The sequence below is a fragment of the Crocodylus siamensis genome, chromosome 1 (genome assembly GCF_052110815.1).
Source record: "Crocodylus siamensis isolate JL-2025a chromosome 1, ASM5211081v1, whole genome shotgun sequence".
NCBI classification, from domain to species: Eukaryota; Metazoa; Chordata; order Crocodylia; family Crocodylidae; genus Crocodylus; species Crocodylus siamensis.
In genome coordinates, this window is record NC_143395.1 from 115,014,327 (window position 1) to 115,039,991 (window position 25,665).

At 42.7% G+C, this 25,665-nt stretch overlaps 1 protein-coding gene across 1 annotated transcript in view; it reads left to right on the forward strand.

Moving 5' to 3' along the window:
- The window catches only part of ADGB (androglobin), a 279,220-nt gene that overhangs the window by 14,686 nt on the left and 238,869 nt on the right, over positions 1-25,665 (forward strand). Inside the window, exons 2-4 of the mRNA XM_090041017.1 lie at positions 2,771-2,820; positions 8,931-9,090; positions 13,672-13,764. Of these exons, the coding sequence (XP_089897143.1) occupies positions 8,953-9,090; positions 13,672-13,764 (231 nt within the window). The 5' untranslated portion in view covers positions 2,771-2,820; positions 8,931-8,952. The remainder of the gene's footprint in view (positions 1-2,770; positions 2,821-8,930; positions 9,091-13,671; positions 13,765-25,665) is intronic.

Below are 25,665 nucleotides of genomic sequence, written 5' to 3' on the forward strand. Positions count from 1 at the left end.
TCAGACCCTGAGCAGAGGCTGGCGGAGGCCCAGCAAACTGTGTCTGAGCTTATTAATGCCTTGAGCACCCGTACAGAGGGTGCAGGAGCCCTGAGAGGTGGTGCAGAGGGCCTGAGAGCCCCGAAAAACTGGACAGAGGGTAGAAAGAGCCCACTGACAGAGCTGAAGAAAGAGGGAGCCCAATAAACAGTGTAGAGTACAGTGGGATACTTAAAGCTACACCCTGGTTATTGGAAGGCAGTCTCCCAAATGTTCCTAGTAACATAGTTGTGGCAGGCAGGAATGAGGGAGATGATGAATGGAGTGGCTAAGGTTCCTAAACAGGTCTCTGTGGGCCACTAGAGGTCTCCCAGAGCATTTATACATATTTATGCAGCATTTTTCGTGTTGCAACGCTCCGACACGCTGGATCTCTGGTGCAGACTCGATTAATTGAGTCTGCTCTGCACGCGAGCTGATGCGCAATGTGCTGCGCTGCTTGCTGTTGTGTAAGTGGTGGAATGCATATTAGTGCAGCGAAAATGGCGGCGGTATGCTTTTGAATGAAAACACCTATGTGTATTAGTTCAAAAGTGAACCCCACCATTTTCTGCGCGCTGGCTTGCATTTCACCACTTACACAACTGCATGCATCACAGTTGCTTACATATGTAAAAATGTATATGTACATAGGTACATACTGTGGTGGTGCGTACTTATGTAAAAATACCTCAAGTGGCTTTGGGGAACTGAGGCCTGTTGCAAGATAATGGCAAGAAATATTAACAAAAACCTGGGGGTAAGCTGAGAAAAAGCATAAAGATTTGTCCAGGAACAAATTTTTTTAGAAATTCTGTATACTTGCTACAGGGCCCAAAAAGAGACAAGAATTGAATAATGCAGTGGTTCTCAAACTTTTTAGACTCAGGGCACCCCTTGGAAAATGCTAGCTTTTAGCTTTCACTCATTTTTTTTACTAGAAAAAAGAGTAATTTCGTTACAAAGTACTCAGAAGGACTATATCAGGTCAGATTGTTTTTAACCTTATGAATTTCTATTTCAAATATCTGTGTTTAACTTGTGAATCATGTTTGCATACCTAATAGTGCTAATATTGCATAGCACCCTATTGCACCCTCGAAAGGCTCTCAAGACACCTGATTGAGAATCACTTGAATAAGGTGTAGTTCAGGGAGGACGGCTGGATTCAGCAGCAGTTCATAAGTTTTTGAGTGGGGATGTGAAGATGTATAATATCAGTGGACGAGAGGAGAAGTTGGAGGTATGAACTGTGGATGGTGAGGCAGCAGAAAGGCAGGATATGAAGCCATGAAGGACTGAACTACAGATAGCAGCAGAGTGTATCAAAACAGAAGTAGGATTGAAAACTAGCAGGAAAGAAGCTTGTGGAGAATTTGTTCAGTTAGGATCTATTATTTGTTAAAAGACTGGAAATATGTATGTGCTGTTGTACATTAGAGTACGATCTGAATCTGAGAAGGGCCAGCAGTTTGTAACGATACAGCTATATGTCATTTTGTAGAAGCTGCTCTTTGCAAAACTCTTTCCACTTTTTATGTTGCATTATTTCTAATTAACATGATGAAAGTTTTATGTACCAGGGAGACCATGCAAATGAATATGGACAATGCAAATGAATATGATCAAAATAACATACTAAAATAGCACTGAAGGCAATCAATTAATTTAATGTATGAATTGAGTAGATTATATTTTAATTAATTAGGAATTTATATATTCAAATTGGTATTTCCTAGCTAATTCTAATTAAAACAAATTAGATATTTAATTAGACCATCCCTATATTATTATGATTTATGAAAAACAGAAAAAGTTACATTCAGCAGGAGAACTGTGGGGTAGAATATGAATTAATTGTACCTAGATTTTTTTCATCTTCAAAGGATTTTGAGGTGAGGTTTATTATTCTCCATTCATCTCACGGAGCCAAGGTAGTCTTTAGGTTTTTTAGGGAGCTATCCAGGAATTAACAACTGAGGAAAAGCACTCTTTTTTTTTCCCCTCTCATAGGGTAGGCAGAGTATAATAGATGTTTGACAGAACAAATAAAAACACCGGTCTAAATCTGCAATAGTATTTTGGTGCCCTAGTGTTTGTCCTTTAGGTATCCTGGTGCTGCCTAGTTGAACTGTCATCTCTGAATAAGGTACCTGGATTCCATTTTGATTGATTCATTGGATAATTAAGTGAGAAGTGAGGAAGCTGCATGTGGAGTTGCCTAATCTAGCCAATAGGAAGTGCTGAGGAGAGGGCTGGTACTGAAGTCCTGTCCTTCTAAAGTAGCCAGGTATTTAAACATAGGTTTCCCACATTCCAGGAACATGTACTAGCCGTCAGGCTGTTGTGCATCTTGGGATGATTCTCTTGTTGATTTTGTTCCGGTTTTTTTAAATAATGACACCTTTGTTTGGCAAACGAGATTGAGAGAAAATGAAATTGCTTCTCCATCCCTGTGGCTTAAGAACTCACCTGAGATATAGGAGAGTCAAGTTAGAGAATATTCTCCAGTGCATATTATTATATTATTTGTATAACATGGAAAAGTTTCAACAGGAGAGAGACTCACCAAGAATAGTAGATAACCCTATGAGCAAAACATCCTTTAAGGATATGGGACATCTGGTCTCACACTTTGATTTTAAATTGGTCATAGTACGTATTTTGTCTTCCAGCTGATTGTCCTAATAATATCACATAATTGATTACTTTGTAGCCCTTAAAGTCCCATTTCTTGCTTGTTTTTGGCCAGGCCTGTCTGACAAGTGTGTTCTGAGAATGGCTGCAGGATTCAATCCCAAGGTAAGAAGCTTAGAGTGCTTAGTTTGAGCTAGGGTGCTGAGTAGCTTGGCAGCATCAGGACATAGGTGGTTTTACCACAAGCAGAAAGTTGCCCCATGATCCTCCAAAACTCAGCTGCCCTGTTTACAGTGCTGCAACAGTAGATCCTGGCAATAATGGGGTCAAACAAGCCCTGCTTACCTGCGCCCATTGATACTAAACTGGAAATTCCCTAGTGCAGTTGTTTTGGGCTTAATACTCTCACAGCCTCACTAAAAGCCCAAAGCTTCAGGAGTGCGTTCAGGGATATGAACCTAAAGCCACTTCACTGATGTATTTTTGAGTTTGGTGTGTGTTAGTGGACCTGGTGAGCAAAGATGAGCAGGGGGTGCTTGGTCCTATTCTTGCCAGGACCTACCATCAGTACAGCAGTGCCTCTCAGTGGTACATACAGTATGAATTGCATGTCTAGCTCTGTGATTTTAACCTTTTGGTCTCTACCCCAAAATTCCTTCAGTTTCATTTAAATGCATGGCAGTAAGTTAGAGTAGAAACACTAGGGATATGGAGCGCTGTGAAAAATGGCACACAGAGTTAAAAGCATATGGTTAAAGAGTTCAGATACAGGCACATCTTGAAGGTTCTGTTATAAGATGGTTCAGTTATTTGGTAAAGACTCACTTTTTATGAACTAATTCAACCATGGCTCTTTTTCTAGAAATCATGGAAGAAATCTTCAAGAGGGATCTTAATGCAGAAAGGTTGTTGGCCTCCTGTCATTTGGTTTCAGTAATCTCAGAGATTATCTGTAAGTTAGTTTTTGGCAATGAATTCCTGTAAAGCACCATTAGAAAAGTTCAGATCAGTGAGGGCCAACCTTCTGGGTGTGCCACCGGCAGAGCCAATTTCACGGGGGGGGCACACTGTGCTCCCCTACCAGCTGGAGCACTCGCTATCAGACGCAGCACCAGCACTCTCAGGGAGGGGCATGAGCCTGCCCTCTCCCCCCATGTGTCACCTATGTATATGTGTATGCATGCAGGTTTGTATTTATGGATATCTAATATATAAATCAAGGACATGAATATGCAATGGAAAAGGCCTGGCTTGGCAGTAGGATTGTGGGAAAGGGTGTGGCAGCCATAGCGAATCACAAATGAAATGCAAGTCAGCAATATCTTTCAATTGAGAAAAAATCAAATTGAGACTTATAAATAGGATGGTCATAGGCAAGACCCATGAAGTAATTATTGAAAGTTAGGGTTGGAAGGGACCTTAGGAGGTCATTGTTGACAGGAAAGCATCAGGGTCTCTGCTTGAATAAACCCAGAGGGTTGTTCTGCCCTTTACTCTGTCAATTAAAGTTTTGGTGGCCCTAAAAGGGACTCTTCCCTAGGTATAGACCTACGGCCTGGTCCTATCCTGACGGCAATAAACCAGTAACTCCAAGACAATCGTATATAAGTTCAATGAAAAAATATAACAAATCCAGTTGCTAACATAAGAGCATTAACAAGAAATAAGAATCACAAGGTAGAACAGTATACAGGCAACCCTTGCTTAACGCTGTTTCGCTCAGTGGTATTTCACCATAACGCTCATTTTACATTGATACCCGATTCCGCTTAACGTTCAGCGAGTTTCATTATAATGACCATGGGCATCATACAGCTGGCAGCAGGGAGCGTAAACTAGCACCACAGCACATCGGCAGCACACAGCCTCCTTGTGTGATTTAGCACCCCTTTGTCTGTGTCGCCATCTTGGTTCGTCAAAAAATTGGTTTAGCTTAACACTTGTTTTTTCAGGAACCAATTAAGAGCGCTAAGTGAGGACTGCCTCTATACAATACTAGCCAATTGCCTGTCTGGGCCTGCTCCCCCTTCCTTCCAGCTGCTTGGAATCCAGGCCTGCTCCCCCCTCACTGCTCTGTCCCCCCCATCATGGCGGCGGGCTGCCTTCTGTCGGAACACCTCCTCGCACTCTGGTTGACTGTTTGTCAGCCAATCAGAGAGTGAATAAAGCGTTATGGATGGACAGACAGATGTAGGCTTTGATGGTATCAGATTTTACAAATAACAGCCAAACCCGCCACTGAGGTACCACAAGAGGGCAGCCAAGAGCACTAAGCGCCTGATGTGGAGACTGTGAGCGTTACTTCAGACTTAGCCATGGTCACTGAGGCTGTCTCTGCCCTTCCCCAAATGGGTACCAAGCACCTCGAATACAAAGGCAGATGAAACTTTACCCTCATGAAGGATGGCAAATAGATCAGGCAGGTGCGTTCATGTATGGTGGGAATCTCTCCACAGCTCAGTGAATCCTGGGAGTTCAGCCCCTTGCTCACACAGGCGCCCTTTCCCTCAAAACAAACACTTCATACTCCCTCACAGAGATGCAGACATGACCAGTCCTTTCACAAACTCTTGCAACCCAGCACTTCATTATCATATTTTTCCTGCCATGATGGTTGTATAATCCTGACAGACTTTGCATGCTTCCAGGTGGGAAGGAGGTCGCAGCATCACCAAGGTCAGAAGTTCACAGATTTCAGAGGCTTGTAACCCCTAGTCATCCTACACGTGTGACTAGGCCAGGACTTACTGCTAACAGTTATCTAGTCCAGCCCCTGAACAAACTAGGAATATCCCCAACTAGATCATACCAGCCAAAGCTTTGTTTAGCCCAGCGATGGAGCTTCTACCACCTCTCTGTGTAACCTCTTCCAGTGTTTTACTACCCTCCAAGTGAGGAAATTCTTCCTACTATCTAACCTAAACTTCCTTTGCTGCAACTTGAGACTGTTGCTTCTTGCTCTGTCATTTGCCACCTCTGAGAACCGTCTAGCTCCATCCCCTTTTGAACCCCCACCCCCTCTTCAGGTAGTTGAAGGCTGCAATTAAATCCTCTCTCGGCCTTCTCTTCTTTAGATTAAATAAGCCCAGTTCCCTCAGTCTTTCCTTATAAGTCATATCCCCCAGCCCTCCTCACCATTTTTGTTGTCCTCTGCTGGACTCTCCAATTTGTCCACATCCTTTCCATGGTGGGATGTCCAAAAGTGAGCACAGTACTCCAGATGTGGCTTCACCAGTGCTGACTAAGGAATAATCACTACCCATGACCCACTGGCAACACATCTACCAATGCAGCCCAGTATGCCACTAGCCTTCTTGGCAACAATGGCACACTGCTGGCTCATATTCAGCTTATTGTCCACTGTAACCCCCAGGTCCTTTTCTGCAGAGCTGCTGCCCAGCCAGTTAGCCCCCAGCCTATACTGGTACATGGGATTGTTCTGTCCTAAGTGCAGGACTTTGCACTTGTCCTTATTGAACCTCATGAGATTTCTTTTGACCTAATCCTCCAATTTGTCTAGGTCACTCTGAATCCTAGGCCTACCCTCCAGTCTATTTATTACTTCCCCAGCTTGTTGTCATCTGAAAACTTGCTGAGGGTGCGGTCTATGCCATCATTCAGGTTGTTGATGAAGACACTGAACAAAACTGGTCCCAGGACTGACCCCTGGGGCACTCCACTTGATACCAGCTGTCAACCAGACATGGAGCCATTGATTACTGCTCTCTGAGCCCTTCACTGCAGCCAGTTTTCTTTCCACCTTACAGTTCATTCATCTACCAGGTCTCCATTATACCTATGGCATCATAATTATTTGCCTTGAGCAGGTGGACGAGCTCCTCCTCCTTATTCCCCAAGCTCCTGGCATTTGTGTACAGGCAGGCAAGATTTTCCCTTGGGGGCTCTTGCCTTGCCCACAGATTGTGCCAGGGCTGGGGCAGGGGTGGGCTCCCTTAAGTGCTTGCATGCCAAAGCCAGTGCTCTTATATTCTTCCCTTGTTATTTGTCCAAGTTTCCACTTCTTATAAGCTTCCTTTTGTTTATTTTGTTTACCAAAGAGATCCCTGCTAAGCCAAGCTGGCTTCTGCCATATTTGCTAGTCTTCCTGTACATCGGGGTGATTTGTTCCTGCACTCTTAGTAAGGCTTCTGTGAAGTACAGCCAGCTCTCCTGGACTCCTCTCCCATCCAGTCTACCTTCCCAGGGGTCCTGCCCATGAGTTCCCTGAGTGAGTCAAAGTCTGCTTTTCTGAAGTCCAGGTTCCTTACTCTGCTCCTGTCCATCCATCCTTTCCTCAGGATCCGGAACTCAATCATCTCATAGTCACTGCTGCCCAAGTTGCCATCCACTACTACATTCCCCATCAATACATCCCTGTTTGTGAGCAGCAGGTCAAGAAGAGCATGGCCCCTAGTTGGCTTCTCCAGCACCTGCACCAGGAGGTTGTCCCCAGTAGTCTCCAAAAACTTCCTGGATTGCCTGAGCACTGCTGTATTGCCCTCACAGCAGATGTCAGGGTGATTGAAGTCCCCAGGAGAAGCAACGCCTGTGATCAGGAAACTTCTGCCAGCTGTTTGAAGAAAGCCTAGTCCAGACCCCTATCACAACATCACCCTTGTTGCTTTCCCCACTGACCCTAACCCAGAGCCTCGCAACAGGCTGATCTCCAGTTTCATATTGGAGTTTTGAGCAGTCATATGGTTCCTTTACATAAAGTGCAACTTCTCCTCCTCTTCTCCCTTGCCTGTCCTTCCTGAACATTTATACCCATCCATGGCAGTGCTCCAGTCATGTTAACTATCCCATCAAGTCTCTGTTATTCCAATCACGTCATAGCTTTGTGATTGTGCAAGGACTTCCAATTCTTCCAGTTTGTTTCCCAGGCTCAGTGCATTTGTGTACAGGCACCTGAGGTAACTAGTTGATTGCCCTGATTTCTCAGGAAGTATGAGAGCACCTCCCTTGTTGCCCCTCCTGCTTGCTCTTCCTGTCTCCTGCTTTCCCACTTACCTCAGGGCTTTGGACTCCATCCCCCCTACAAAACTAGTTTAAAGTCCTCCTCACTAGGTTAGTGAGCCTGTCTTCAAAGATGCCCTTCCCTCTTTTTTTCGGGTGGATCCCATTTCTTCCCAGCAATCCTTCTTGGAAGAACATCCCATGGTTGAAGAAGCCAAAGCCCTGCTGGGGACACCACCTGTGCAGCCAGGTGTTGATCTGCAGGATGCACCTGCTCCTTTCCCTTAACCAGAAGAATCAATGAAAACATAACCTGAGCCCCAGACCTCCTCACTTTTGCATCCAGAGCTCTGGAGCCACTTTTGATCTGCTCAGGGTCTCCCCTGGAAGTATCATTGGTACCCACATGGATGAGCACCATGGGGTAGTAGTCAGAGTGCCGGATGAGTCTCGATAGTCCCTCTCTGACATCTCAGATCTTGCCTCTGGGCTGTCAGCAGACCTCCCAAGACAATAGGTCAGGTAGGTAGATGGCTCCGTCCATCCCTGAAGAAGGGAGTCTCCAACACTGCCACCCATCACTGCTTCTGGATGGCAGTCATCTCAATCCTTCCCACTTTGAGTCCTGGCCTGCCTTTCTCCACCAATGGAACATGCTCTTCCCTCTCTGCTGGTAGAGCTACGTGTCTGTTCTCCAGACAAACTACTTCAGGTGGAGGTGAAGATCTTGGCTTTCTGCCATAAGTCACAAGCCTCCAGTTTCCACCCTCTTGGGTATCCATGTCCTTTCTCTTCTCTAGTGCTGTGTCTGGCATTTCTTCCTCCACAGTCCTGGAGGTCTCCAGCATTGAATCCATGAACGCCTTATGGCAGAAGATGCTTCGGAGCCTAGCCAGCTCCTTCTGTAGTTCTCTTGCCTGTTCCCTGAGACACACCACCAGGAGGAGCTGCTCACATTGCAGGCACTCCCCAACCTGGCCATCACTGGAAGGCACCCGCAAGCCGCAGTCTCCATAGCGCCAAATTTGGACCTGGGTGGAAGCGTGTATGGTGAGTGGTTCTGCCTGGATAGAAGTCTCACAGATCCAATCAGAGGCAGTGGCAGTGACAGTGACTCTGGCATTGCAACATCCTTCAGCCATTGTGAGCTAATTCTCAAGAACTCAGCAACTGTAATGGAATCCTTCTGTTCTCAACTGTTCACTATACTGTTCCCAAATAGTAAATTATGAAAGTTTGGTGCTTGAAGATTCTCAAAAGTATGTTTCTTTTCTTCAGTATATTCTTAATTTTTAATTGTGATGTTGATTGCTTTCCAGGGGAAGCTCTGTTTCAAGCACTATGGGTACTGCTGCTGAATCAAAGAAAGGGAGGTTTCCCATTTGGCCAGAATGGAATGAAGCAGATATCAATGCAGAAAAGTGGGATACAGGAAAAACCGGAAAAGAGAAAGATAAATCTGGAAAAAGCCCTGTTTTAGTAAGTTGACTGTGTTATTTCAAGTTTGTTTATTTATTTTAATGTATGCTTAAAAGAGTAACACTTTGGCCTAACTTCGGTATAATGTTTCTGACAAACATTATTTTCTTTAATATATCTTTGAAATCATTGTCTAACTTTTTAAGTGGCTTCTCACTAAGGTAATTCCGATCTTAACATATTTTGCCTAATTTTATTCATTTTTAAAAAATTTCCATATTAATTAGCACATGTTTGTACAACAGTTCTCAAAAATCCATCAAAGTAGAAAATAATTCAGAATAGAATTAACATGGGACCAGTTTGGGGTTCAAACAATTTGTTAGAAAAAGATACAAGTGCAATCCTTACCTAGCAGAGCTGCTATTATAGACTACAAGTTTAGAAAAGGGATTCCCTTTTCAAACAATTATAGTTATGGGGCTGTGTGCCAGTTTGGGGCCCAAGTCTTGCCACATACACTTCCATGTAGCAAATACATTTTACTTTATCTGAACTGCCTTCTGCAGCCATGGGGTGCTTATACACAAGTATGGAGGCTGCTCCTACATGCTGTAATTACAACGCTGTCAGAGCAGACTCAATTAATCGAGTCTGCTGGAGCATGGTAATTACTGCGCTGCAGCAGCCTCCATGTCTTGTGTATCAGTGTCCCAGCAGTTCAAAATGGTGGCAAGGGGTGCTTTATCTAAAGCTTATTGAACAAGCTTTAAATAAAGCACCCCCGCCACCATTTTGAAGCTTGGAAACACTGATAGTTGAGATGCTCCAGGTGCTTTAATTAGAGCGGCTCTCCTAATTAAAGCCCCCCACTTCCCCAGAGCATGTGTATAGATGCCAGGAGAGCATAAGAGTTGTCTTGAGGAGACATAGAGCTAATTTTCAAGAACTCAGCATCTATAATGGAATAGTTTCTGAGTTTTTTTGTCTCTCTACTGATATGAAGATTGGTGTGCCTTCTGGGAAGCAAAAATGAAGTGACATGCCCTTTTCCTGTTACATAGGGCCCCTCTACACATGCAGATAAAGGCACAATGGGATCTGATGCACGGTTCAAAACAAAATTGTGCCTTCTGCCATGTCTCACATGCATGGGATTGTGGGATGGTGCATTAGATCCCATTGTGCTTTATCACAGGTGCAGGGGGAACTTGGGATTCCAGGCTCCCCCTATACCAGCTCCTGCATTTGCAAGCCCTGCAGCTGATGAGACTCACAGGAGGAAAGGCATTCCTTGTGTTGCCCACATTGTGAGTCTCGCAGCTGGCTTTCTACTGCTACTGCTACAAGCCCTGCACATTGCAAATCTTGCAGTGGGGACATGTCAGCTGACAATGCTGCCCCTGCTGCAAATTCCACATTGGGAATGCTGCCAGAAATGTGAGCCTTATCAGCTACAGGGCTGATAGGGGTGGTGTACCCCTGTGGCTGTGAGCTCCCAGCTGATGGGGCTCCCAGCCACCTGGGAGCACTTGGTCATATGTTCAGTTAATGGCATGATTAGAACAAGCTTCAAAGTTATTCCAATTTTTTGTGGAATGACTTTGCAACTTATTTCTTGTTTCATCACACCATTCATTGGTTGAACATGCAGTTGTGTCACAGCCTAAGCCATGATTTACTGGTTAATCACATCTTAAGTATAACGTGTAGAGGGGGCCATAGTACCAGGTAAGTTTGTGATTAGTCAGTAAACTAAGGAGGAAAAATACATTAAAAAGAAAAAAGGCTGTTTAGTAAGCCCTCCAGTATTACTTGGTGATGTTTATGCCTTTGACATATATTATTGTGGAATGGAAATTCATGTTAGAATCTTATCCATAATCTGATTTATACCTACAGGCTGTATTTTCTATATATGTGATACATATATAGGATCATAGGAAAGCAGGGATGGAAGAAACCTCACAAGGTCATCTAGTCCAGCTCCTTGCTCAAGGGTTGATCAACTCAACTAAACCATTCCAGTCAAGTGTCTGTCCAACCTGTTCTTGGAAATTTCCACGGATGTAGATTCCACAACTTCTAGGTAGCTTCTCCCAATGCTTGCCCATCCTCACACTCAGAAGGTTCCTCCTAATCTCCAACTTAAATTTCCTTTGCTGCAATTTGAGGTCATTGCTCCTAGTTCTGTCCTCTGTGGACACAGAAAAGCCCTTCTCCATCCTCTGTGTACTGCCCTTTAGGTATATAAAGACTTATCACATCCTGCCTCAGTCTTCTTTTCTCCAGAATAAATAACCGTAGTTATTCCAGCCTTTCCTTACAGACCCATACAGTTGCTACAGGTTGTGTATGCATATTTATGTATAAATAAGTATCTGGTCCCTCCAGCTAAGTTTAAATTTAAGCAAAACATCAAATAGATATGTCATAAAGTGGGACTTAGGAGTCCTGCACCCTATTCCCAGTAGTGCCACTAGCCTGCCAAAGCAAGGTATCTCAGTTCTCTGTGTTTTTGTTTCTTTCTTCTCTGATCCTTTGTCTTTCTGGGGTCATGCTTTAAAGGGTAGCACAGTACACTGTAACACAAATAATAAGTAAAAATAATTATAATTGAAAATCTGTTGTCTTCAGCAACTTTCAAGGCATTTTGCAGGTCACATAAGCCTCTTGCATCAAGCTATGTGCAGCTTTCACTTGTTTGATGTGGGAGAGGGATGCTAAAAGTGTTCGTCACACCACATGTGATTATACTTTTTAAAGAGCTTTATGTAGTTACCATCTTTGAGCAGCTGGGAAAAATTCAAGTTCTTGCAGGTTAGCCCACTTAGAAGGAGCACTAGGTGATGGATTCTGGTATGAGAATGTACAAAATCCTGCTTTTCTGAAGACTAGAGGAATCTACTTGGAGACAGTTTCTCTCTTCACAGTTCTTGACTCAACAGCCCTTTTTCTCTAGGTTTCTCTCAAGGCAACGTACCACATATCTTTCAGGTTGCTGTGCCTTGTTTCTCACTTTTCTCAAGCCTGTCTCCCATCCTCCTCTCTTTCCGGGCAAAACCCATAGCCAATCAAAGCCTGTTAGCTTTGAGCATTCATATTCTTGAGGGACCTTGATTCAGCTTTTGGTTATTGGCAGAACAACATGCCTAAGGCCCCTGGCACATGTTACATGATACAGTTAATGACATCTTAAGTAATTATCTGGCCACATGTTAATGCAATTAATAGTGTGATAAAATAAGCAATAAACTACAAAGTTATTACTCTAAATGTGGCTTACTCCTTGTTTGTTATTACACTGGTTAATACACAAAATATGTGTAATAACTTTTGTGGTTGGTTCCTTTCACACCATTAACTGAACTTGTGGCCAGGCTAATTGGAGCTCCCGGCCTCCAGAGCTCATGGAAGCTCTTTACTTCCATGTGTTCCTGAGGCTAAGAGTGCTGATTAGTTGATTGTGGGTCACAGCCTTGGGGGCTTCCAAGGGTGGGAGCCATGATCAGCTGCTGCTCCCAGCCACAGGAACACATTGGAACCCTTGACTCCAGTAGCCCTCCTCAGCTGAGATCAGCAGCATACCAGGGCTTCCAGCCTGCAGAGTGCAGCTAGAGTGAAGGACTCCACTGAGCCCCCATGGCAGGTAGCTCTGATCAGCTGAAGGCTCCCAGCCATGGGAGCTGGTCAGGGCTCCCAGCCCCAGGAGCTTGCTGTTTGCCAGTGCAGGGGGAGCCCAGGATCAGGCTTCAAGGCTCCCCCTACACCAGCACTATGGCATGATGGGATCTGATGGTTGATTCCACAGTCGCATCTCCTGCCATGCACGTATGGCATGATAGGAAGTGTGGATTGTGCATGAGATCCCATCTCACCTTTAATTGCACATCTGCCAGGGACCTGTTTCTTGTAGTTATCCTAAATGAAAAAAAATCTGTTAATATCTCATATCAGATAATATCTGTTAATATTAGATTAACCTAATATCCAATACCAACTGTACAACTATCTGATACTGTACCAATATCTGATACCTACATACAGATCTGTTTCCACTTCTGAGAGCATAATTCAGGTCAGTATTTGGAACTCTGTTGACTTGAGCAAACAGGTAACTTTAGTCTCTCTAATAGTCAGTCCTTTAACCCAACCTATGAGGCTTCCTTTAGACTTTCAAAACAGTAACTATTTCTTAAAATCTTTACATCCATAAACACCTTTCCATTTTTCTCAGAGACAGTTGTTACTGTTCAAGTCTCAGATTAGTACACTGAAGTTGTAGCTTGTAAATAAAAGGCAATAACAAAAGTAATGAGGGTTTGTGTGTGTGTCTGTGTGTGTTTATACTTTCCTAGTAGATTTCCTTTTAACTCCCCTAACTAGTGAGTATTTATATAGGCAGACATTTTCAAATGAGGGTGCTCAATTTCAGCACCTACTGGATATTAATTCTCAGACTGCTAATTTACATATTGGTAAACCCTACTTATTGATAAGTAATCAGCTTTTGTCTTCACTGTGCCCTACTCTTCCCAGTGAATAATCACATTAATAACAGAGCATTTTAAATTTTGTGGAAGATTCAGTAGCTTAGCAAATATACATTCTTCAAGTCTTGTACATGTATGTTTTATGTAGCATGTCTTTGAGGACCCTGAAGGGAAGATTGAATTGCCACCATCCTTAAAAGTGACTTCATGGAAACGCCCGCATGAATTTTTATTTAATAAGGTAAGAAATGTCTATTTAAGCAATACACAAGAGTAGGCACAAGCAGTAAATATAGAAATGTAGACTTTGGGTGAAAATGAACTGATAACCTTTCTGACAACCTGTTTTCCTGAAAAGCATATTTGTTATGGAGAAACCTGGAAGTTTGTGTTTTACTTGCATTCTATAATGTCCTACAGAAATTATGGGACATAGTTATGTCATTTTACTCAGTTTAATGATGCCTCAATCTCTGAGTTGTCCCAGTGAAAACAACTGCATTATCTTGTTTGTTTGTTTTTAATACAACTAAAAAATGTTATGATTACCTGCCAGCCAAGTACTGTCAAAGATATGGATATGTGTAGGCAGATCGGAGAAGTACAACACTTAAAGTGGGAGCAGAAGGAGGGAAAGCTGGTCGTTTTGACCTGGACAAGAGAACTGGATGTACATGGGCGGGATTTAGTGCAGCATTGGTAGAAGCTACAGTGGTTGTCAGACTGATAGAATATAAACTCACCATTATTTGGGAACTGCATTGCAAATGCTTGGGTTGTCTTTGGTGGATGAGGTAGCTACTACATTTAGGGTGCTTGTACACGTGGTGCCATTACCACATAAAAGTGACAAAAATATCAGTGTGTGTGGCTTAATGGCATCACGCTGTCCATGTGCAAGAGTAAGAGTTTTGGGGATTTTAAATGAGTTTGCATTGTTGCAAATGGCCAGGGGGCAAGCTGACAGCTGAATTATTGCAGTTTGCAGTGTTGCAAACTAAACTACATCCCAATGTAGTTTAATTCGCAACTTTGCAAATTGCAATAACAAAGCAGTCAGCTTGGCCCCCTGGCTGTGAAGAGGAGAGCAGGCTCCACAGAAAAAAATGGATTGGGCTCCTCACTGCTTGTGTCTTCAGCAGCTCCTGTGGCCAGCAGGATGGCTGGGGCCAACTGGAAACAGTCTGGTTTGCCCCTGGGGCAGTGCAGGAAGGTAGTAGTAGGGCGGCTGAGTTTGCTGATGGTGGGGATGGTGTACGGGGTGATGGAAGCCTGGGTGGGCTGCTAGCTGGCTGGGTGCTGCCCCAGCTCAGAGGTGCCTGATTCAATGCTTCCTGAAGCCTGCCCAGGCTTCCAGCACCCTGTGCACCATCCCCACCACCTTCTCTGGCCGCCAGCAAACCCAGCCACCTTCCTGAGCTTCCTCAGGGGAAGCCAGCTTGTCCCTGACTGACAGGTTGCATTTCTTTCTCAGACATACCTTTCAATTTTTTATGGCCATATGCATGTGCTCTGACATGGGTTCACGGGTAGCAGTTAAATAAAAAAGGCACTGCTTTGCTGTTACCTAACATTATGTGACCCTTGGTACCTTGCGGAATGTGTAATACAGTAATGGCTTGCCAGGCAGTACTACATACCAAATCTGAGGTATCAATCTCCAGGATTTCTGTGGCTGACATGCAAAAAAGAGTGCATTTGTGTGGACACAATTTCTAGTTCCTTCATTTTTAGTTTCTTGTTCAAATAATTGAGGAAAGATAGCAAGATGGTTACATAGTTAGGAGCTTGCTGAAGGCAGAAGCAGTGAGGGGACTGATCCTTGTTTAAAAATAATTTTTGGTGGAGCCTGCCAGCCTCTCCTGCAACTAGGGGGTGAGCTGCCAGCAGGCCAAGTGGCCCCTGGTCTGCAGGGAGCCCTGGTCCTTCCCTCTGCGGTGGTGGTGCCCTGTGGGGCTGGCTGGGCAGACTACTGTTAGGCTGGGTGCTGCTTCAGCTCAGAGGCAGCGCCTGGTCAGAGTCAACTGTTCCCCGAGTTGGCTTGGGAAGCAGCGCCCAGTGGGCTTCCAGTAGGTGGGCTTGGGGAACAGTTGGATTGGGCCAGGTACTGCCTCTGAGCTGGGGCAGCACTTGGCTCACTAGCAGCCTGCCTGGGCGGCCCCCAGGGTTGGCACTGCTGTGGAGTGAAGGACCAGAGCCCCCCCGACATAACTCAGGGGCTATGGCTGCGGCTGTGTCCTTCCTCGGCTGCAGGCAGGCTCTGGCTCTGACCAAAAAGAAAAAAAGGATCAGGCCTCTTGCAGTAATCTCACAGAAAAATTGAAATGGTGGGTTTCAGTTAAAAACCCACTGTTTCAATTTAGGGGGCATGGAATAAAACCCGGAGGACTAAACCCCCAACAGGTGTACAAGTTGCCTTAGAAGAGATTCATTTCTCAACTATGTAACCATCTTGGTATCTTTCCTCAATTATTTGAACAAGAAACTAAAAATGAAGGAACTAGAGACGGTGTCCACACAAGCGCACTCTTTTTTGCATGTCAGCTACAGAAATCCTGGAGATTGATACCTCAAATTTGGTATGTAGTACCTCCTTCAGACAATAAATGCAGCTTCTGATTGCCTGGCAAGCCATTACTGTATTACACATTCCCCAAGGTACCAAGGGTCACATAATGTCAGATAACAGCAGAGCAGTGCTTTTTTTATTTAACTGCTACCTGAGAACCCATGTCAGAGCACATGCATATGGCCATAAGAAACTCAAAGGTACATCTGAGAAAGAAATGCAACCTGTCAGCCTAGAGATCAAAGTTTATGTACCTCTTTTTTCCCCCCTCCTGTTTGAGAACTGCAAGTTTTTGGTGAAATACAGTATAAATCAGAAGGTCTGATTCTAATACCTTCATGGGGCTATTCAGACTATGGTTTCTCTTGAGCAGAACAAAGAAGTAAAGATTTGGTGTACAGACCTTACATTACTGTGTACATAAGATTTAATGCTCTCCTTCCGCTCCCACTTCAAGTGTTCTACTTCTCTGATCTGCCTACACATGTCCATATCTTTGACAGTACTTGGCTGGCAGGTGATCATAACATTTTTTAAAATTGTGCATAGCTCCTTTTAATTAATCTTCAGCTGCTTCTAAATAGAAACCAAACAAGAAATTAATAACATGTTTGTTGCAGGCTGGAGTGCTCTTCGGCTCAGAAAATCTGTTGCTTCTGATTATGTTCAAAACTGTCCTTTTCCCCTTTTGCTCCAGTCAAAATGCTTAAGTTTGTAAAGCTTTGCCCACTCCTCTAGCTTTTCAGTTTTTTCAGTTTTCCTTTTGTCAGCTTGGCAGTTTCATTTTATATTTAATATGTACTAAGCTTTGTGAAGTTTAATTTTTAATAGGGGAAAAATAAATTGACAATACCTAGTGGTTATTACACAAATAATGCTGCCAAAATACATAGAATGAATAGAGGTATGTGGAAGATTGATGCAAAAGAATATGGCAGGCAGAAATACATAAGAGTATCAGAAACCACATATTAGAGTCTAACATCCATCTTCAGAGCCCAAGGAACAAAGCATATATATTTTTTTAAGAATGTGATTAAAATTGGATCTTGGTTTAATTAGTCGTTACAGTTATCAGAGGCATTATACATTATTCTGAAATCGATCATAAAAACTAGCAATGGGAAACAAAATAATGTAGTTATTAACAAATTAGGCACTGGCAAACGTGTGTGTGTGTGTATAGAGTAGTAAGGAAAGACTCAAGCAATTGAAAAATAAGAGGTGCAGTTTTGTTTGGTTTCATAGGCTACAATCCTCATACCTCTTATTGCTAGATTGACTTATAACAGGGCTGTACAACTGAGGGCTTGTGGGCCACATATAGCCTGAGAGCTTTTAAATTGTGGCTTGCAAATAAGATGCACCTTGGTGCCAGGTATTTGCTGAGCAATATCAGTGATTAGCCCATGAGGTGGGTCTGCTTTTGTCCAGATTGTAGGGTAGCTTCACTTGTCCTGGGTCACCATGCTTGCGGGCTGGGGTCTGCTTCTCTGTGGTGGTGCCAGGCTGTACATTATCTCTGTTCCTACCTCCACAATGCTCATTGCCTTGACTGGTTTGCTGCTTTTCCACAGTGGACAAGTGTGGTGGGGAACACCCTGTTGGAGGGTGGAGGAAGGGAATACCCTCTGTTTCTCCTTCCTTCACCCTCTATTCCCTGGCTGTGTCATTCTGCAGTAGTCCAAAGAAGTCTGGTGTTATGTCCCCCATAATTCTCATTGCATAATTCACCAAGAATCTTTGTGTGGAAAATGAGTGAAACAAGTTGAAGCTGTAAAAAGTGGTTCTGAAGGTTATCTCTCTGAGTGGTGATGGAGGTTACATTTTCATCATGCAGGAAATTCCAGTAATTTTTGGAAGATATGCAATCTATGTACAGTCATTTATGCGTTCATTCAGAAATTTGCTGGCTAAGTGCTGGTAAGGTTCTCACAAGGTTCTTTGCTCTCTGAAAAGATGTTTCAGTTTTCCTAAAAAGAATAAATAAAAGTATGAATGGATCTAGTATTCTGAAATGGGAAGGTGCATCAGCACATATAATACAACACCTTTCTCCAGGTAAAAAGAAACTAGAGGCTTCTATGCTAGAGGCCTACAGTCATATTCAGTTTAAGAGTACAGCAAAAATAAATATAACTTCTTTGGAATGTATGTTATTTACTATATGTAATATGCTATGTTTTATATTAAAACACAATAAACTAAGAAAAATACTCAAAAGATATTTTTTTCTCAAGTCCTGTAGTCATTAAAATTAAATATACATCGTTCAGATTCATATAACAAAATCAAGGCTTCTCGAGCACCTTGACAATGCATCCAGTGCTTCATTGAGTTGTTTCCACACCTGAGTTAATGTTTTTAGCTATTGTTAAAAACAGTCTGCAAGGCTGTGAAATAGGAACTACATTAACAGGAGTAGCTAGCAGACAGCAGAAAGAAATAATAGCTTAATTAGTGGAACACTAAGACCATTAAAAAAGAGAAAGCATTGTTAGCACTTGTGGAATGAAGAGTTTAGAATCGGGCAAATTATAATGAGCCATGAACTCAAGTGACTCCCTTGCCACTACCTGAATAGAAATGCTGCTGCCACTGCCAGGCAGTTTGTTTTAAACTTTGGGTGGACCAGGAATCAAAGCGGGTGCAACTGCAGCACTGTAACCACCTCTCCCCCCACCCCCACAATCTGCTCCTGAGTGAAAGCTGACACTGCAGAACTTGAAGAGATTTCTGTCTCCAGAATTTCTGTTGAGCTGGTATTGCCATTCATTTAAATTCAGTTCATTTAAAAATGCAGGGTAAGAATCTGACAATAGCAGACCTCTTTGGATGCTTGAATGGTTTTCATAGCAAGCTTATACTGTTCAAGGCTACCTTTTAAAAGGATGACCTTACAGATTTTTCCATCTTGCAAAAAACTGAAGAAAGAAACAACAATTTTAAAAGTGTTTTGGGAATTTTCATCCAATATGGCAGTCATGATGGAGAAATTTAACAATTTTTTTACCAAATAGAGTTACTGAAAACAAACTGATGCTCTTCAACAGCTTGGTCAGAGCTCCAATTTAAAATCAGTCTTCCACCATATATACTTTGAGCTGTGTGATTTACAAGCCAACCCATTCCTTGCTAGAACACAAGAAATAGTATGATACTTCTTTAAACTTGTAGCAGAGAATCTCTTCCCAGATATAAGGGACTTTTAGTTTAAAGAACGTTTTAATGTTTGACAGTACATACCTATGTGAAAGTGCTTTTCCTTCAAAGAAGTTTATAAAGTTCTGGTATAGTTATTGATTTACAGATGAGGCCCTCACTCACTTGCTTTGACTGGCCTTAACTGAGGAGGGAAGAATTCTTGTGAGTGGTATCTTTTATTGGACCAATTGCATGGTCCAATTGAAGATACCACTCACTAGAATTCTTGCCTCTGGCATATTTCCTGGATAGTCATCTTAGCAACATCACCGCGTCACTAACTTAATTGATGTCAGTTGATATTGATTCTCTTATGCAGTAAATGGATTATCTACACTTTTTGCATTAAAAAGTTGTTAAATTACTGTATTTTAATATTTGTACTTATTTCATTTAAATATGTAGATGTTTTAATTTTGCCTCCTTTCTATACTAAAACACACACACACAATCACATATATATATATATATAAAAAATGAATTATTACTTAATTTAAGTACTTATAATTTTAAATTAATGTGTATTATACTTATATATATATAATATAAAGTTAATTATATATTTGTCTGTCTGTATCTATATAGATAGATATATAAAACTAATTATTTAATTTTCATCCACACAAAAAAGAAAGAAAAAGATGCAGCCCATGAGAAAGATATGAATAGAAATCTTGGCCTGTGGTAGATCAGAAGTTGGACAGCCCTGATTTATAATAGGAAAACAAACAGTCCTGTGTACACAGGCAATATAGATAATAACAAGGTGGTAAATTCTCTGCGGGTACCTTGATGGACTCTGAAATTGATACAAGTTGATTCTTAGCTTGGATTTTGTATACTTTCACTTGGAAGCGTCAATAATTGAGATCAGACTTGAGTGACTTTCTTAAAAAAATATGTACTTATGTTTTCACTTGAATTCCTGTCAAAACATAAGCTGGCATGCAATTAAATTGTTTGGAAAAGAGACAAGTAAAGCAAGCTGGGAAAAAGTAGACTTGTGTCTAATGAGAGAATGTGAATTTCTAAGTAAAGCTGACCAGATGATAAGAATACCGGTTTGCATAAATTGTCAATAAGTTGTCAATATACTGAGACGAAACATCTGATGAAATAGATTTAGTTTGAAGAGAGGAAAAGCGCGTTAAACAAATAATTCTTAAGAAACTTGAAAAGTTTGCTTAGCTAAAAAATGAGTAAAGATTCAAGGCTCAAATAGAAATGAACAACTGTTGTCTATTTTAGAAGTGTATACTAATAATCATTGTAGACGTATGTTAATCTTCCAAGAGCAGTTGCATTAACACACATCTGTCACATGCTATAAAGTACAATAAAACTTTGGAGGTTCACTGTTACTCCTATAGTAAAAATCTCATTTCATTTGATTATTATTTAACCATATGATCCTAGAATGATGAAAACAGAAATGTAAACCACAGTAGAACATTGATTATCCGAATAATAAGTGTCACTGTTATTCTAGAAAATCTGTTTATCTGTTAATCAAACATCTCAGTATGAAGTTCTGAAAATAATTATTGTACAGGAAGTATGGGGGGAAAAACCAACAAGAAATTGAACTCTTGGTAATGTTTTAAAATCTCAGAGCACCTTAAATAAGCAATGCACAAGTTATCTCACTGAAGACCAAAATCTGAAAGTGGGCGGATGGTTTTGTTAATATAAAACCTTCTATTTTATTGACTTTCTAGATAATCAACACTCTACTGTACAAGAAAATAATCAGTTTTTCCATGATTATCTCAGAGGAATGATAGTCCTAGCTGAATTATCTTAAGACAACTTTCATCACATACTATACAGCAGCTGTGCAAAACTAATATTACAGTACTAGTATTGCCTAACTCCATACCTCATAATGGTTGTAGGTTTTGGAAGGAAATTTTCAATATTTCAAGTCACTTGGGTATTGAGTCAACTTACTCCTCTTACAATTATTAAAATTACAAAAAGTGTAATCATTTGTAAATCCTTAGTTCTGGAAAGGTTGTTTTGACAATGGATAAATTATAAAATGAATAGAGATAAAAATGACAGTGTTTGCTAAGTAGATCATTAGCATATATTACACTTTGGTGATGACTCAGGCTCAGATGTCTACATCTTTGTAAACTGTTGTGCTACATTTATGCAAATAAAGTGAGTGTTCTTATTGAATACCATAGCAAAATTTACATCAACTTCATTAAAAACAGGGGTGTAATTTTGTATTTTGTAAAATACAATTCTCAGTGGCAAGTTATTCAAGAGTTTTTTTGATATGTTGGTAGAAAATAATTATCTTGGACCCTGTCTAATAATATACCTTCAATTTATCTAATAATCACGAAAAGTACTCAAGTTGTTAGATCCAGCTGAAATATAAACTATCTTCCTTTGGAAATATGCCAGTGTCTCCCTTTTGTCTTTCAACTTCCTTGGTATATTAAAGTTTATCATAGTTGTTTTACAGTCTCATTTCCACCTGTGAGAAATGAAGCAGTTTCTTTCAAGACGTAGAAAAAAGAACCCCTAAAATTATTTGTAATTGTTTTTAAAGCTGTAGTTGAATGTTGTACAACAAAAGAAACAAATCTATTACAGTTAATATTTCATCCTAGAGTTCAAAGCCAGAAAGATCATGTTTTCTGGCCTCCTGTATATCACAGGATAGTACATTTTATTCAGATATCCCAATATTGGGCCTCAGGCCTTTACATAGGCTACAATATTTCAGTCCTCAAGAGGCAAAATTATTGTGCCTCACTGACAGAGAATTGAGTGACTCAGGTGCTACCAATTCTCGAGGCCCATGTAGTGTAAGTGATTTGATTAAGCAACATATGGCCACATGGTTCCTCTCTTGAAATCATGCTCCTTGTTACAGAGGCTATAAACTCTTAAGGTCCTTTGCCAATCTGATGGGAAGGACAGTTTCTTACCAACCCAAATCTGATGGTCAGTTTCACCCTGAGTTCGCCCGGGAACTGGCTGAGGCCTCATGCTCCAGGACCATGGTTGTCATGGGTGACTTCAGTTACCTGGACATCTTATGGAAGGATCAGTCAGCAGAATCCAAGCGGTCGCAAAGCTTCCTCTCGTGCGTGCATGACCTCTATCTGACTTAAGAAGTCTACAGGCCGACGAGAGGTGAAGTGCTGCTTGACCTGGTACTGGCTACTGGGGATGATCTAATCAGCAACCTAGTGATCGACGGGAAGCTGGGTGACAGCGACCAGGAGCTGATCACCTTCACCATTGCCGTAAAGCTGGCAAGTCAGTCAGCAACACGGAAGTCCTTGACTTCAGGAAAACTGACTTTGACAAGCTCAGGAGGCTTGTCAGTGAGGCCATAAGGGACCATGACCCTAGGGGGAGGGGAGTTCAGGAAGAGTGGTTGCTCCTCAAGGGAGCAATCCTCAATGCACAAGCTAAGTCTGTTCCATCTCGGAGGAAAGGCAGCAAGACAGCACAGGAGCCCCGCTGGCTCTCCAGGGAATCTAGCAGAACTCCTGAGGCTAAAAAGAAAGGCCTACAAAGGATGGAGGATGGGATTCACCTCCAAGGAGAATTATTCTGTACTGATCCAGCCCTGCAGGGAGCAAACCAGGAAAGCCAAGTCTGCAACTGAACTCCAACTTGCTTCAAGCATCAAGGACAATAAAAAGTCCATTTTTCAGATATGTGGGGAGCCGGAGGAAAAGCAAGGGCAACATTGGACCCCTGCTGAACCAGATGGGACAGCTGACAACTGATGCGCAGGAAAAAGCCAACCTATTAAATGAGTACTTTGCATTGGTCTTTCATCAGTCCCATGGGATGTCCATGCCTACCGCAGGACAGGGAGGTCCGGGTGAGGGAGATCCCCTTCCCTCCTTTAATGTTGACCTCTTGAAGGAACACCTTGAGAAGCTGGATACCTTCAAGTCAGCTGGCCCTAACAATCTACACCCCAGGGTACTCATGGAGCTGGCGAGCATCATAGCCCAGCCTCTGGCATGGATCTTTGAAAACTCCCTGTGCTCTGGTGTAGTGCCCGAAGACTGGAAGAAGGTCAATGTGGTGCTGATTTTCAAGAAAGGGAGGAAAGTGGATCTGGCTAACTACAGGCCCATCAGCCTGACTTCTATCCCGGGGAATATCTTAGAAAAGTTTATTAAAGAGGCTATCCTTAATGGACTGGCTGATGCCAACTTCCTAAGGGATAGCCAGCACGGGTTTGTTGCAGCTAGATCTTGGTTGACCAATCTCATTTCCTTCTACAACCAAGTGACCTATCACCTGGACAAGGGAGAAGAGATTGATGTCATCTATCTTGACTTCAAAAAAGCCTTCGATGTGGTATCCCATGATCTTGGCTCCACCATGATCAGCTGGCTGGGAAATTGGCTCTGTGGTCAGACCCAGAGGGTAGTAATTGCTGGAAGTCAATCATCATGGTGCCCTGTGACCAGTGGGGTCCCCCAAGGGTCTGTCCTTGGACCCATAGTGTTTAACATCTTCATTAATGATGTGGACATTGGAGTCAGAAGCTGACTGGCCAAGTTTGCCGACAACACCAAACTTTGGGGCAAAGCATCCACACCAGAAGACAGGTGGGTGATCCAGGCTGACCTGGACACGCTCAGCAAATGGGTGGATGAGAATCTGATGGTGTTTAACACTGAAAAATGCAAGGTTCTCCAAACTTGGAGAAAAAACCTGCAGCATCCTTATAGGCTTGGCAGTGCTACACTGGCTAGTACTACAGAAGAAAGAGACTTGGGGGTCATGACTGACCACAAGACGAACATGAGCCTGCAATGTGATGCTGCGGCTAGTAAAGCAACCAAAACGCTGGCTTGTATCCATAGATGCTTCTCAAGCAAATCCCGGGACGTCATTCTCCCCTTGTACTCAGCCTTGGTGAGGCTGCAGCTGCAGTACCGCATCCAGTTTTGGGATGTGGAGAAGCTTGAGAGACTCCAGAGAAGAGCCACACGCATGATCAGAGGTCAGGAAAGCAGACCTTATGATGACAGGCTGAGAGCCATTGGGCTCTCTAGCCTGGAAAAGCGCAGGCTCAGGGGTGATCTGATGGCCACCTATAAGTTTATCGGGGTGACCACCAAGATCTGGGGGAACGTTTGTTCACCAGAGCACCCCAAGGGATAACAAGGTCGAAGGGTTATAAACTCCAACAAGACTGTTTCAGGCTGGACATAAGGAAGAATTTCTTTACTGTCTGAGTCCCCAAGGTCTGGAACAGCCTGCCATCAGAGGTGGTTCAAGCACCTACATTGAACACCTTCAAGAGCAAATTGGATGCTTATCTTGCTGGGATCCTCTGACCCCAGCTGACTTCCTGCACTTTGAGTGGGGGGGCTGGACTCGATCTTCCAAGGTTCCTTCCAGCTCTAATGTCTGTGAAATCTATGAAACTGCGGCCTGACTAATGCTGCGTAGAGGGGGAGCATCACCCGTTTCGAGATCTGTTGGTCATGCATCTGCTAATACATGAAAAGGTGTGATTGGCCTTGTTGATGGCCTCATTACACTGCCAGCTCATGTTCATCTTGGAGTCAACTGTGACTCCAAGATCTCTCTCAGCCTCTGAGCTGCTGAAGAAGACATCCCCCAACCTGTAGGTGTGCTGGGGATTCCTCCTTCCTAGGTGGAATAACTTATATTTATCTTTCTTGAATTGCATCCTATTATGTTCTGTCCATTGATCCAACCTGTCCAGGTCAGCCTCTAATGGCTCCCTGCCTCTTGGTATATTAACTTTGCCCCAGAATTTGGTATCATCCACAAACTTGGAGAGGGTGCTCACCACACTTTTTTGTCCAAATCGTTGATGAAAATATTAAATAAGACCGGCCCAAGGACCGAACCCTGCTAGACCCCACTGCCCACCTCCTTCCAGGCCGAGAATGACCCGTCAACCACCACTTTCTGGGTGCAGTCCCTAAGCCAGTTAGCCACCCACCTGACTGTAGGCGTCCATTCCACAGCCCATTACCTTCTCTATGAGAATAGGATGTGAAACTGTGTCAAAGGCCTTCTTAAAATCCACGTAGATGACATCAGCCTCCACTCTTGTGCAAGGCAGTATGTGATGTGGTCATAAAAGGCTATAAGGTTTGTCAGGCAGAATTTACCTGTGATGAACCCATGCTGGTTTCCTTTCAGTATCGTTTCCCCTGCTGGACTTTCACAAGTACGCTCTTTGATGATTTTTTTCTAGTATTTTCCCAGGGTTAGAGGTAAGACTGACTGGCCTAAAGTTACCCAGCTCCTCCTTGTTATGATATAACTGTTATATCTCCACAATGCTGTAGGGTTACAGGTTATCTACATTTCTGTAACCTTGATCCTGAATGA